We start from the raw sequence: 13,825 nt of genomic DNA, 5'->3' as shown, positions 1-13,825 counted from the left end.
CTCCAAGCTTTGAGTACCTTCTGCTTCTATCTTTCAGCTTTGCCATGCAAATTTGCCTGTATAGTATCTCGAGGGGTCTCAGCCTGGGGTTTCTGATGGCCATGTTGCTTTTCCTGTTACTGAAAAGGAAGAGGGCACTTGGTTAGATCCAGCTAAATGGCATGGTTTCTCTGTGGAACCACTCACATGTTATATGGGCCTACATGAACTGATCATTAAAAGCAACACATTTGGCCGTATAAGAGGGAATCATACTGGTTCTGCTATTTAATTTGCATTATGTGTGTTATTCCTTGTGCAACGCAAGTGAGTGCATCCAAATCATTTATTTTTCTAACCAAAATATTGTTTTGCTTTCCCTGGTTCAGGAAGACCCCGAAGCGCAAAATGCTGGGAGAGTGTCTCCAAGGAGGTGTCACTCCATCCTTGCCCTGTTCTTCCACCCTTCCCCACATGGGCAAGACATTAAGCTGGATAATCTTTGCACTAATCTGAGATAACCACTCTTTGTTTATGCTCAGCTGATAAATGAAGCCTTTAGTAGGGTTCACAAACACATATGTGGGAGCTTTGAAAGGGATCAAAGGAGAATTCCTGGATTCCTGCACCTTAACTACAAAATCAAGGGATTACAAAGGGTGGGATCTCCCCTTGGAGGTTCGTGTCTGCAAAAGGAGTTCAGGGTGACCGGGTTCCTACCTCAGACACTTTTGTTATGTGCTTAAAAATAGGTAACGCCTGCTTTAGCCTTTGTTTCTCTTGCCTAAATGGCCTTAGTTCATGCGGAGGACTAGCCCTAGCTTCAGGGACTGAGTTGAACAGGTCACACAAAGTTACCTTTGGCTCTTCTTCCCATGCAGCACCAATTACAGCTCAGGCGAATTTGAGAAACAGTCCCTGCTTGCTGCTTCACGCAGCTGGGCTGCTGGCACACCACAGCATTTTGCATATGCTGATTTAACTGCTGGAAAATTTATTCACATAAAAATCTTACCCTTCTCTTAGATGAAGGATTTTTTCCTTGTTTTGCTTTCAAAATACTTATCCCACTCAGTTATTGGGGTTAAACAGCCTCCTAGCCAAGACATTTCATTTACAGGGAAAGCTTTCATAGGCATTTGTTTAAAGAAGTGAAAGATTGGGGGCAGATTTTGCTCCCACTGAAATCAACAGCAAAACTCCCACTGATTGCCCTGGGAGCAGAATTGCGCCCCTCCTGACAATGGGGAGCTTTTATAAGAATTACGCTGGCCATGGATAAAGTCTTGTTGCTTCGCCCTTTCAAAAGTGAACTGTTCACAGTGCAGGAACAATCAGAATATTTGTCTCTTTAAATGAATAGTTTTTAAAGGCTGCACTGAGAGGCAGTCTCCCTCTCTGCGGCTGTGAGGCTACTCAGAGCCTCCAATAAATCAGCATGCAGGAACTGTGAGCTCTGTCCTTGAAGGGATGCACGGTGACCTTGCTTGTGCTTACTCTGGAGGAATAACCAGGGGAAACAGAGAAGCCCAAATAGCAAGCGGTGTATGACTAAAGGCACTGCATTCTGCATGCAAATGCTCCGGCACCGAAGGCACGGTACGCATGGCACACTGCTACACAAACTGCAGCTTCCCTGCTAGCCTGACCAGATTGCTGCTGTTGTTTTTGCAGGGGACTGAATGAAATCCTCATGATCATTACATACTTGTTCAATAATAGCACACCCCAGTCACGTCTCCTTGCAAGTACATTTTGTTGGAATCGCTGAGCAGAAGCGAAGACGAGCTGACGACTATGTGTTTCCAAAGCGGGTTGCCGGAGCCCTGTGTTTGCCATTGGCTGCAGTTTTCTGGTTTATTTGCAGCTTCCCCCATCTGGAATATGAAAATGGGATTGAAGTAGATAATTGCTAGCAGCGGGTTTTCAGGAGAGGCTTAGAGGGAACAGAATGCCTCTCGCACAGCACAGACTGCCTGCGCCCAAAGAGCTCTGAAGAGATGATTTTAGATGTTACCCACGTCTGAATCTCCTGGAAACTTTACGCTGGAAGCAAGCCATTGCGCACAAGCCTGGAGCGAACATCCAAAAGGAGCAAGGAAGGGGCAGCAGGGCTGAACAATGGGATACCTTGCCCTTGGATTTCGCACAGAAAAGCCGGTGAGCGTTCCCCTCTGCTTCCCAGTGAGAAGGGCATGAACGTGACAATGGACTGAATTTCACCCAGCAGAGCTTCAGTGGCTTTTAAGGATGGGATACACTGACCCTTCATCAAGCAGAGATTTGCTGGGAAACAGAACTTTGTTCTTCATATTCATCTGCGCTTTTGCCGTGGTCACCTTGCTGCAGCAGATCCTCTATGGGAGAAACTATCTCAAAAGGTAAGGGGGGATGTGAGGGAATGGAAAAGTTGTCTGTTAAACCTGAATTGAGACTGAGATCCAGCTGTACCATTACACAGGCTCAAACCACTTCTCGGTGTTGTGCTGACAAGGTTAATCTCTCTTGGGAAGATGCATCTGGCATCTGTAATGTCTCTTAGACTATTAGTAAAGGAAAATGTTAGGCACGATAGGATTTGTTTATTTGTTGGATTGTGTTTTAATCTTCAGCTGCTGTAAAAATCTAGGTCTTACTTCAGCTAGACTGACTTCTACCAGCGGGGTATCTGCCTCTGATCAGACCGTGCAATATAGGCTTTTCACTGTATGTAAATTCAAGCTGAAATGGCTCGAGAGGTCAAATTATGGCAGTATGCGCTTGTCGAAACTTTAATGTTGTTAGAAACCAAAATGCAGATGCCTTTCCTAAAATCAAAGTAGCAATGTTAGTGTTCCAAATAGCAAAGAGATTGCTTTATATTTTCACTGCTGTCTTCTCATGTATTTGCTGCTGAGACTGATTTGCTGTAGATCACATCAGTCTTTGATCTGAAAATGGCACTGCTCTTATTACAGCAAACACCAGTGGGGAGCTTCAAGTGTTTAACCTTGACCCACGCAGAGTTTATTTTACTTAAATCTGAATGGAAGTGCATGATTTTTAAAGGGGAATGTTTCTCTTACATGCTTTGAGGTAAGTGGGTTTCAATAGTGTAGGTAGCTGCTATGGAAGTTTCTACTGTAATTTAGCAGTGATTTGCCAAAAGAGATCAATGGTTCGATTCTTGCCTAGCTTGCAACTCATCTAGTGCCAAGAGCAAGCAAAATGCTGACAATCCAAATATGTTTCTCACTGGGGGGAATAGCAAGCATAATAATATGTGTAAACAGGAGTGTTGTAGTTAAGAGACGGAGCAATCTGTGCACCCTGCTCCGCAGTGAGGCCTTGGCTGGGGGACTCAGTCCGGTTTTGGGCACCTCGCTTCCAGAAAGATGCGATTCAGCTGGAAGGAGCCAAAGGAAAGCATCAGGAGTGAGCAGAGGTGTAGAAAACATGATAAGTGAGAAAAGTCTGAAAAAGCTGTGTTTGTTTAGCTTAGAGAAAATTAAGGGAAGAGATGATAACTGTCTTGAAATACCCAAACAGTTGCTGCGAAGAGGAATGTAATAAACAAATTGCTCTGACAGCTCCCGTGATGACAAGAAGTCATGGGCTTAAGTTACAGCAGGAAGGATTTAGATCCTGACATGAGGGGAAACTTCTTAGGGGTAAGACTACCTAAGGAGGTTTAAAATCTCCATCTTTGGGGGCTTCAGAAATATGTGAGATAGTGTAGCACTGAGCCGCCCTGGTGCTGAGAGGGATGACTTGATGGCCGGTTGAGGTCTCATCTTGCCTTGTTTTCTCAGTTTTTCCCATTTGTCCTAGAGGCATTGCAGCCCTAGTTGTTTTCCTAAGTGCAAATAACTGCAGCAGGATAGAGCGGTGGAAAATAAATCCCAAGTATAAATTGAAATAAAAAAACAATAAAGTAAAAAAAAAAAAAAAAAAGGTGAGAAGATGCCAGTAAAACTCTTCTACTGAGTTAGCTCTGTGGCCAGTCTCTATCGGAGCCTCTTCTGCCATCGGTGGCCTGCAGAGAATGCAAAAAAGGATAATGTCTGACTCCCAAACTTGCAAAAAACCCTCTAGTTTTGAGTGCTCTGCCAGCAAAAGGGCCAAAGCAGGAGGCAACTATACATTTTGTCACTGTGGCTAACAAACACGGTTTATTTAAGTTTTTAGTTCCAGATTTTAATGATTTGTTTCTTCTGCTTTTATTTATCACATCAAAGATCTCAAAGAGGGTTTCCCCCCACCATCCCCAGTACAGGTAAAAAGCACTCGGACCCCTTTCTGCTGGTTACTGCTAGTTCCCATCTTTCATGGAAATAGAAGTGCAGGATGTGGCAGTCTCGACCCGTCAGTTATTAGCAATAGAAAGGTGATTTACATAGCTGCCTACATAGTTACCATAATATTATCATGAAGGTGCTTTTCAGTTTTTCTTCCCTGCTCTTGCTCTCTTGTTCTGCAGTATGTTACAGTTTCAGTCTGCCATTTGCACTCAGCTGTCAGGGAGAAAGCCAAGGGACCATTCCCAGGCCGTTTGGTCTCTGATCTGCTCCATGCAGAGGTGCATGTAACTTTCACTTAGTCTCTTCTTTCATAAACCTCCGGTATTAATTCCCCTGTTACAAGCTTACACCGGCTATGAGGGTCTTGGACATGTTATAGCTTGCACCTCTGGGGAACACAGTTGAGCTGGTGGTTCTGGAGAGCATCTTTGCAGAGAGGGAGTGGGATATTTATAGCGTCAGTGCCGTTTGCCAAGCTGAAGCTTGAGGACACTGGCTAAACCTACGGCTAGTTACTCACTAATGTTCAGTTTGCTGCTTGTTCTGCAATAGTCTGTGCTTGCATCCCTACATTTGCAACAACAGCAGGCCTCCGGGCCTTTTCCCAAGGCAGCGGGAAAAAATTCCCTAGTGTACTTTGAAAAAACTGAAATTGCCCTGAAGTACTATTCCAGTAAATGTGTACTGCTTTTAAGCCTAAATATAACACAAAGCTAGTTTGCTTTTCTGCAAGAAGATGGTTGAACTGAGTAAAGGCCAGCGAGGGAAGGGGAATCTATAAAGCTGACCTAAAACAAGTAGCATGGGCACAACTCAGAGGATAGCATAGCCCAGGGACTGCTCCCCGTAAGCAGTCTGAACAGTCACCCTTTTCTGGGGCGAGAGGAGAAAGGGGGGAAAGTTAGTTGGGTGGCTGTAAGTTGTGCCACGCCAGCTGCCCTTACAAGCAGAGACTGGGCCCTTGGCTGTTTTATTGCCGTGATTTCCCACCCTAACCTCCCTGCGGATGGTGTCGTGGAGCCTGGCCGTCCTGTGGCTGCCCAAAAGCCTGGCCGCAGGGATGGCAGGACTGCAGGCAGGAGAGGCTGCTCTGGGAAAGAAATACCGTGGTAAGTCCCGTCCACTCAGGGAAATTCAGGAGAGGGTCCAGACTCCAGTTAGGGCCTCTCTCCTGGCAAAGAGAGAGGACATAGCTATCAGATTTATAGGCATTCCCGCATTTTTCACACACCGTACAGCATTCTTCACTCCTTCCCCTGCTGTTTTGTATTGTGCCATCTGCAACTAGAAGGCCGAATACCTGCCCATGCATTTTTTTCACCAGGGTTTCATCCAAGAGGGATGGATGTGGCTGCTCTCGGCAAGGCAAATCTTTCGTCCTGCCAGAATCAGCTAAAGTCCTAGCGAGAAGGGGAACTCTAAGCGGGAAAAATGACGCTGGGAAACTCTGGTCTTTGTAGCTCTTGATCCTGAGTGAAAAGAATGATGAAATGAGATATAATTAAGGGACTTTAATACGGATCTCTGGGGTAATTATTTTTATTTTAGGATTAATATGTTGATTAAAAATCCCCTGCATTGATCTGCTAAAGTAGGTTAAATGCTGTGGACTTCCACTTAAATCCAGAGCTGCAGCTTGCTTGTGCGTTGATTCATCTTTCCAGTGCTCAGCTCTCTGCTAAATTTTCCTTTGAACCAGATGCTCAGCTGAGGTCTGGCCTTTTTTGTGAGCTTTTGTGTGGCCAGCAGGGAATAATGCTGGATTACATCAGGAAACTGCCACTACCATAAAAAACGTTGAAATGGTCACTGTTCTCATGTCCCAGCCTGTGGCATAGGGGAGATCAATAGCAGAGTCCTTGCTTGTTTTGGCAAGGGAAAACTGTCAGAATAGTTATTTGTTATATACCTATACTCTGTTGGCAGGGACTCTGCTAAATACTGGTTTTCTAGCAGCCTTATTTCTGCACAGAGAGTCAGCTGCAGAAATGAATCTGTTGCTGTAAAAATGCTTTTTTTTCAGGCCACAAGTGAGAAGAACTTATTCTAAAAGCTATTAAAGAATTTAAACAACGATTACGCTGGAGTCTGTTAGGGGGGTACATAGAGTAATTCAATCACGCAGCAAGAAGCAGTAAATCTTCACATGCAGGCAGTCTGCATTATTTGAAAGCTTTATGTCTTTTAAATGAGAATAAAACATCACTCCTATATATGTGTGTGCACCCTATAATTACTATCAGACTCTTACAGCTTGCATTTATACCACCATTTTGGTATTTCGGAAGCAGTTTTTATACAACAATTGCAAATCAGTTCCAAGACAGCTTTTACCCCTTTCCTTACCCTCGTAATATAAAGATATATTATGATCAACTTTTGCACAATATGGGCAGATGAGGAAAAAAACCACAGAAAATAAAGCTGGACTAAACCTTGAGGGCTCACTTAGTCTATGCCATGCTGTCAGACAAGATCAAATCTTACTTTTGTCGGAGAGAGCAGCAGTTGCAATCTGGATGCAGGGGTTGCCTATGGCCTGAGTAGCATGTTGTCCTGAACTGTGGTACCGGGGAACTGCAGCTAACTCGCGTCCACCGAGAGGTCCCTGCGCTGTACCTGATAGGCGTTCCTCTGCCCTATTCTTAACACCCCCAAAGATGTTAGCCTTCCTAAAACCGTCTATTCCAGGGTTTAAACTCTCTTTCCCTTTGAATATTTTCCTCAAGAGACATGAGCTGAAGGTCACCTAATGAGTCATCTCTCTAACACACAGTCCTGTGCCCCCTCTGTTTCTAACCAAAGTGAAATATTATCCCAGGGAAGTGACATGCGACCCATGAGTCACCTCGCTGAATCCCTGACCAGGTTTTGTGCAAAGCAAGTCTTGTGTTTCATCCATTTTCTTCAGAGGAGAAGGGAACTGAGAACTTCAGGAGACAGCAAAGCCCTGACTTCCCTGATTTTCCTCTCTATCCAGCATGTCTATCCCACTGATGTCCTACATCTTCCTATGACTGGTACATGATAGATGCTGCCGACATTGCTCTGAGTAGTTTATTTAGTGCACTGAACTTCTCTCCCGACACAGAAGTTGTTGGTTGTCCCTAGCAGCAGCTCTGCACACGGCCTGGTATCGCTGGGAGGAATCCCTCAGTCTGTTTCCTCTAAACGTATTGGACTGGATCCCAATCGTGAGCACACCAGTTACATGGCCTCCTTTGATGCTGTATACACCAGTATGTGTATAAATGGAGTATGCACACAGGCTATGGTGCATTATCGTAAAATGACTGGATCTAGTCTAGTGTAGTAAGAGAAGCTGAGACATGCAGCCCTGCTGCCGTTACAGGGTATTCCCCAAGAGCGTTCTGAATTTCAGGGTGTGATGGGGACCTGCGAGATGGCATCACCATCATGCCTAACTAACCTCGCAAAGGCAAGGAGCTGAGCAACTGCCATGAGAGGCTGGAGAAGCACCAGAGACAGCGCGGGGGGAGAGATCAGGAGAGAGGTGGAAATTGGATGGAGAAGGGCACTCAGCTGCCTCCAAAGTCATTCCTGGCTACTGGTCCCGTTCCCTTTCTCATTTCTGCTGTTGGTTGCTTTACATAATGCTCCTATCTTCCCAGATTAAATAAAGGGAGAGAGCTCACAAGTACATGAGCTGCGAATTAAAGCTCTGCAAGAATTTGCAAGCATTGAGAGCTCTATCACAGGTTGCGGCAGCGGCTTTTGTTGTGAAAAGGGTCTGAAACCGATATCTTATCCTCCATCACCTGGAGTTTTTTCTGACTCATCACTTTCATTTGTTTTTAAAGAAAAGCATCAAGTGGCAAAAGTTTTAGCATCAGTGCTCTCTGTGGCTGAGATGGAGAAGGCAGGCAGTGTTTGAATCCCTGCTCCCTGTAGACTTACATTATTCCTGACATAATTATCTTGCACCTCTACTGCTAAAATGGCAAAAACCCTTGAAGATCTCCTCTGTGGCTTGCCAGTGCTTGTCCATTCCCTAGTATACAGTAATCTAAGATAATGAAATCTCCCTTTTTCATTTATTCCATTTTTTAAACGCATGCAAATTGCATTAGCCTGAGGTCTGTGCAATTCCCTGGTGTGTTACAGGCGCTTCCTCACCTCAAACCAAGGGGATGTGAGTCAGTACAGAGCGACCTCCAGACGCTTGCCCCTTTTGCTGTGGTCATGGTTACCTGGCAGTCCCTCTTCCAGTTCCCCATAAGCACATCCAGAATGGAAATAATAGTTTGCATAGGATTTGAACTGTGTTGAGCTGCAGTAGCTCTGCAGAAGCTTCTTGCCCCTGAGTGGCGGGTTGTATGGGTCCTGTTAACCAGCAAAAAGGTGTTCATCACCCTCACTGATTAATACAGGGTCAGTTAAATCCTAATTCTAATCTATAGAACAGCCAGTAGCAGCTTGCTTTTGTCCCTCTGTTGTGTGGGGATCTAGGCCTACTTTTGTCCATTCAAATAGATCTTTTTGGATATTTTCCTTAATAACTGGGATCACTCTGCTTTCTGTAATTTACACAGATACGCTGCTTCTGTGTGAAAAAGTAATGGTCAAGTTCTGATCCGTCATTCAAAACCAGTAAATCAAACCCCTTCCATCGAAACTGGTTTAAAACCTGTGACATTTCTTTCAAAAGCATATCTGTTATAACCTGCTGTCTGTTTTTTTATATTGTTTTGAAAAATTTAGGTGTCTGCCCTCCATGTATGTGAGCAGGTGTGAAATTCAGCATTACCTACATTTGTGGAAAGTCAAATCCGTAAATCCTGTCTAATCCATGGTGCTTGCCTGCTGCTGTTCTGTTCCTCTCAAGGCCCTCCCCTAAGTACGATATTTTATGAATTCAAGTGCAGGAGGGGAAGGCTCATAGATAAACATAAATAGGTATCTCAGTAAGGAAGAACTCTAATGCTCTGAGAGGAATGGGAATTAAAAATCAGCTTTATTATCATTTTCCACTGACTATCTCAGCTGGCTCCTTGTTCAGCGTACTGGCTTTTGGGTATGTTTTTCTTGGAGATCTAACCCCCTTTGAAGGGTTGGGTGGCATGCCTTGGTATGCAGCTCTGTTCCTCGTGTTTCTCTGCTGTCTGGACCCTGGGATTTTGAGTTCTGCTACACCTGCATCCCCCACGGCTCTAGCTGTGAGTGCTCGCCTCCATGGCTACTCTTGCAGATGTCCTGGTAATTCAGTCTTTTATTCTTGACCTGATTTGAGTTTCCCGATCGTTCTTACACTCTCTGAATTCTGTTCAGACCTAATTGCTGTGCAAAGCTTTGCATTTTCCTACTTTCACTGTTCCTCATTCTTACCCTTGATTGCTTTTTCATTTCCTTTCTTATTTTTTAATTCAAGTGTATTCATTGCTCAGCAGTCCATGTCTTCCTCAGGCAAATTGTGGAGTCAACCTCCCATTTCTTTGAGGTGTCCTTGTGCTCGGTTGCTTGCAACCATTCTGCTTCTTCATTGGCCCTGCAGAAAGTCATGGTCCTTCCATCCCCTCTTTATTTATTTAGTTCTATGCTTTAGTTCTCATGGTGAAAACCTTAAAAAGCAATCTCTGTCACTAGTAGTTTCATGGCACTTTCCTTAAGAACAAATACAGTCAAGGCTGCAATCTTCACAGTCCCAGTTGAAAATCTTGTGCAGTCAACTGCTTGAAGGGCATGCACACATGGTAGGATGAGATCATGCCTTCTGCTTCTATGCGTGGAGAGAGGGAATATTGCCCACTCCTGCGGCTAATATTGAGTATAGACACATTGACTCTAAATGGCATTTTGCTCATCCTGTTCAGCACAGATCCTCCGTGCAATTGGGGCTCCTTGGCTGTGTTTACACTGCAGAATATAATGCAGTGTAGGGATGCTTGACCTGCTTCTAAATATATTAGCTTTGGAAACATGAGATGCAAAACAATTGGTTCAGTTAGATCTCTAATGGTGTGGTAAGATTGCTTGTGGTACCCAAGCTGGGTCAGGTATCTTTGCACTGAGCTATTGTCTCAAATGTTGACCGAATTTGCTGATATCTTAAAATATTTGGGATTTCCTGCGACTCTCAGTGTGCTTGGGGCTTGATTGGCCTTTCTTCTAGAGAAGTTTACAGCCTTCCTCACTGTCAACTCATTCTGTTGTGGGTTTTGTGTTTCCCTTACTTATTACAAATAATATTTTAGTTACTAATAATTATTACAAAATGAATCCAAGCTAATTAGCTACCACTTCTTGGATGTTTATCTTCCAGCCACAGACCAGAAACAGAAAGTCTGTATTGTTTTGAAAGGTAGCCTTTGATGTCCTTGGTGCCCTGGTCAACATTTCTTTTATTGTAAGCAGACTAGTTGAATGTTAGTGTTGGGTTTATTTTATCTTTCTTGGGAAGTGATTTTAGATACTTTTTTTTCAGAAGATGTATATGAATATCTGATACAAGGTTTATCCCAGATGTGAATTGTGCTACATGAAAGAGAACCTTTTTTTCTGTATAATAGTGGTTATAATCCAGAAGCTTCCCACCTATGTTTTCAATTTTGCTCTTTGTGCTAGTCAAAACAGACTCCTCCACCACTTTATTACTACTATTTCCCTCTAACATGTTGGGCCAAGCTTGTCCCTGATGTAATACTGCTTAACCCAATGCACGATGAAGCAGATGTGCCCATTTCCAGCATTCTCCATCCAGATTTCACTTCTTATCGGACCCATACTGTTTGATTTTTTCCTTTCGTTGTGAATATACCAGTCTTGCTCTCCCTCATGTTTTCATACATTTTCAAAGCCTTTTTTAATGATCTTCTCCTAGTAAGATAACAAGGAATCAGCTCATCGTTTACCCAACTTGCAAGGTCATTAGGCCATCTGTGCAGCTACAGACCTCACAGCCACAAATCGCTGAGACAAAGATTTCATATCCGATTGGTCTCTATTAATGCAGTGAGCAGAAATATTCATGTGGATGTATCCAGACTAAAATTGGCATTTTGCTCATTTCACTTGAGAAATAAGTATATTTCAAAACTGGACAGGTCAGACTCAAATCTGCTTCCGCTGAATGCAAACATGAGATTTACGGTCGACTCACATAAGAGCACATGTGGGCATACATGCTCACATATGGGAGCATCTTGTTCAAGTACGTGAGTTGGTCCCAGAAATGTTTGATCTCTTTATGCTGTGTGTGGCAGGATTATGCCCATGGATTCTCTACTGAAAGAGGCCAATTCACACACTTTTCTACTGCCATTACAGCCCAGGTGAATCTGGACCTGGACTTGTTACAGGCAGATACGCATTTCTTTCATCCATATTGTGTCTTTCTAGATCGCTGTGCCTTGAATATTTATTTAAGAATGGACTGGAGCTTTCAAAGTGATAGTAAACTATTAAAGTAAGCATGTGCCTCTCACTTGTCGTCTAACTTAACTGTCTTGAGTTACTGAGTCCAGCCCTTTTGTCAGCAGAGGGGAGATTTTGGACACAGAGGCTAGTCTGCTTTGACTCTGCTGGTTCTGGTTTGATGGCAAGATCTCAGTGGGTGCTTTACCCCATAGCATCTAGGAATTAAAACCTTTTCAAGCCCCTCTGAAATCTTTTCAAGCGTGGTGTAAATAAGCTTGCTGTTTCTTCAGCAAACACATCAGGATCCCCAGTTTTCTTTCAAACTTCACTTGTTGTTATCTCCATCAGTTCCTATCCTTGTCTTCACTTGTGCATCAGCCTGTCACACTGCAGATTCCTGATATTATTCCCCTTTCTTATCCAATCTCCTCCCTGTCTCTGGTCCATTTTAGTAAGTGTTTTCAGTGGCTCTTGTTTGTAGGTCATTCAGGCATACTATTGTTTTATTTTCCATACAGCCTGTGGACACAATGAGTCATGTTCTCCGTATTTTGCAGAAAGAAGGAACTGGATCTTCATCAGGATTAACCATATGATTTTCCTGTACCTCTGTGACATCCCTGTTATAGTCTAGGGACTGTTACAAGTGTAGGGACTTTTCATTTCATGAGCATTAACATGCAAGTCTTCAGTTCTTCCTCTCAAGGGCACAAGAATTATGAAAGAGGGAAACAGGTACAGTGGGAGTAAGTAATTTTCCACTGAGTTCAGGAAGCCAATGCATAGCCTAGGCTGTCTGCTGCAGGGGCTGCGTATGGCTTCTGGGTTGGGGTAGCATGTAACAGTGCACAGTACCATGACTGGGCCTGTGGAAATGTGATTTTAAAATTATTAACGGTGTATAAAATTAATGTAGATGCTATTAACCTACAATTGAAACAGGAGCCAGATTCAGAAAAGCCGAGCTTACTGTCATCTTTTCCTGCTGGCCTCTCTGCTAGGAGCATAGCTAGTCAATAGGAAAGAAATGTGAGAATTAGAAAAAGAAAGAGCAGAGAAAGTGAAGACAAATAGGAGACAGCGTTCAGGAGCAAAATGCAGCAGTTTGTCTTGCTCTTGGAGGCATTCTCGTCCTCCTTCTACTCTCTGCTTCCTCCTTGCCTGACCATCTGAGGGACCAGCAAACTGATTTTGGCTTCTCTTCACAGATACAAAATAATGTTGTTTTTTGTCCACTTTTGCTTGCTTTAGGGTTTATTAGCCTGCTTTTGATAGATGCAGGATGAGGGTAGTGGTGGCTGTCACTTTGAAAGATGAGTGGAAATAGCCTACTGGCTGGGATAAAATAAGGTGAGCTGGCAGTTTTGGGGAACAGGTTGGCATTGGAGGGGAATGTGCTCTTCCATGCCTTCTCATGCCCTCTGTGTGATGCCCTGGTGGCCGTTCAGTCCTCGTTACATGGAGGTGCTGATCGCTGTGTTACTCAGCCACTTGCTCCAGTCTGCTCTTATGCCTCGAAAGCATGAAGGTCTTCCCTGAAAAAATCTGCAGCATGCGTGATCATGGCCTGCTGTCTGGTTAGAGCCCAGGCAGGATGCCAGCAAGTACATAAAGCCTTTGGGTCTTCTCCACTTACCAGCTGTAGAATACCTCTCGTATGAGAGCCTTGCCTTCTTGTCTGAGCTGAATTTTCAGAAAGGCAGTGAGACACCCCTGAGGTGGGATCTCTGTGATAAGGTGGCAGCACAGCTCCTGGGCTTCTTGCTGCAGTCTGTCCACTTATTTATTCTTGTCTGTTTAATGGTTCAGAAACCCTATAATTGCTTGACATTCTCTGCTATTAAAACCCCCGCTTGTGCGGGAATTGTTTCTTGTTTGATTACAGCAACAGGCTTCTGCTTTGCTTCCTGCTACTTCCTGACAGCCAGTCTTGACAAGCCCATCAGAATTATGGTTGCTGTTAATTTTCTGGTTCTTTTTCACCCCCTCCCGCTATCCTCACGTTATGCCAGTGTTTATTTGGCCACACACTGATTCAACATTTAGAGCTACCGATTAGGATCAAAATACTGCTTTGACATTTACTTGAAACTCCGTGTCTTTATTGCTAAGACATTCAGCTTAGGGATTTTGCTAGTACAAGGGTGTTTATACTCCTATTTGTTAGGGACAAGTCCTATGATTACTGATGT

At 43.9% G+C, this 13,825-nt stretch overlaps 1 protein-coding gene across 7 annotated transcripts in view; it reads left to right on the top strand.

Annotated features, from left to right (window-relative positions):
* The window catches only part of LOC112994464 (alpha-2,8-sialyltransferase 8E), a 75,481-nt gene that overhangs the window by 26,439 nt on the left and 35,217 nt on the right, over positions 1 to 13,825 (top strand). For 6 of the 7 annotated variants that reach the window (XM_026118827.2, XM_026118825.2, XM_064502833.1 and 3 more), the window contains one exon: positions 1,654 to 2,360. In XM_026118827.2, coding sequence (XP_025974612.1) covers positions 2,230 to 2,360 — 131 coding nt within the window. In that variant the 5' untranslated portion in view covers positions 1,654 to 2,229. Of the gene's footprint in view, positions 1 to 1,316; positions 2,361 to 13,825 lie in introns of those variants that run through there. The other variant, XM_026118824.2, reaches the window with a different exon arrangement.

Source organism: Dromaius novaehollandiae, chromosome Z (assembly GCF_036370855.1).
Source record: "Dromaius novaehollandiae isolate bDroNov1 chromosome Z, bDroNov1.hap1, whole genome shotgun sequence".
NCBI classification, from domain to species: Eukaryota; Metazoa; Chordata; class Aves; order Casuariiformes; family Dromaiidae; genus Dromaius; species Dromaius novaehollandiae.
The sequence above is the reverse complement of the archived record's forward strand: the minus strand, read 5'-3'. Positions and strand labels throughout refer to the sequence as shown.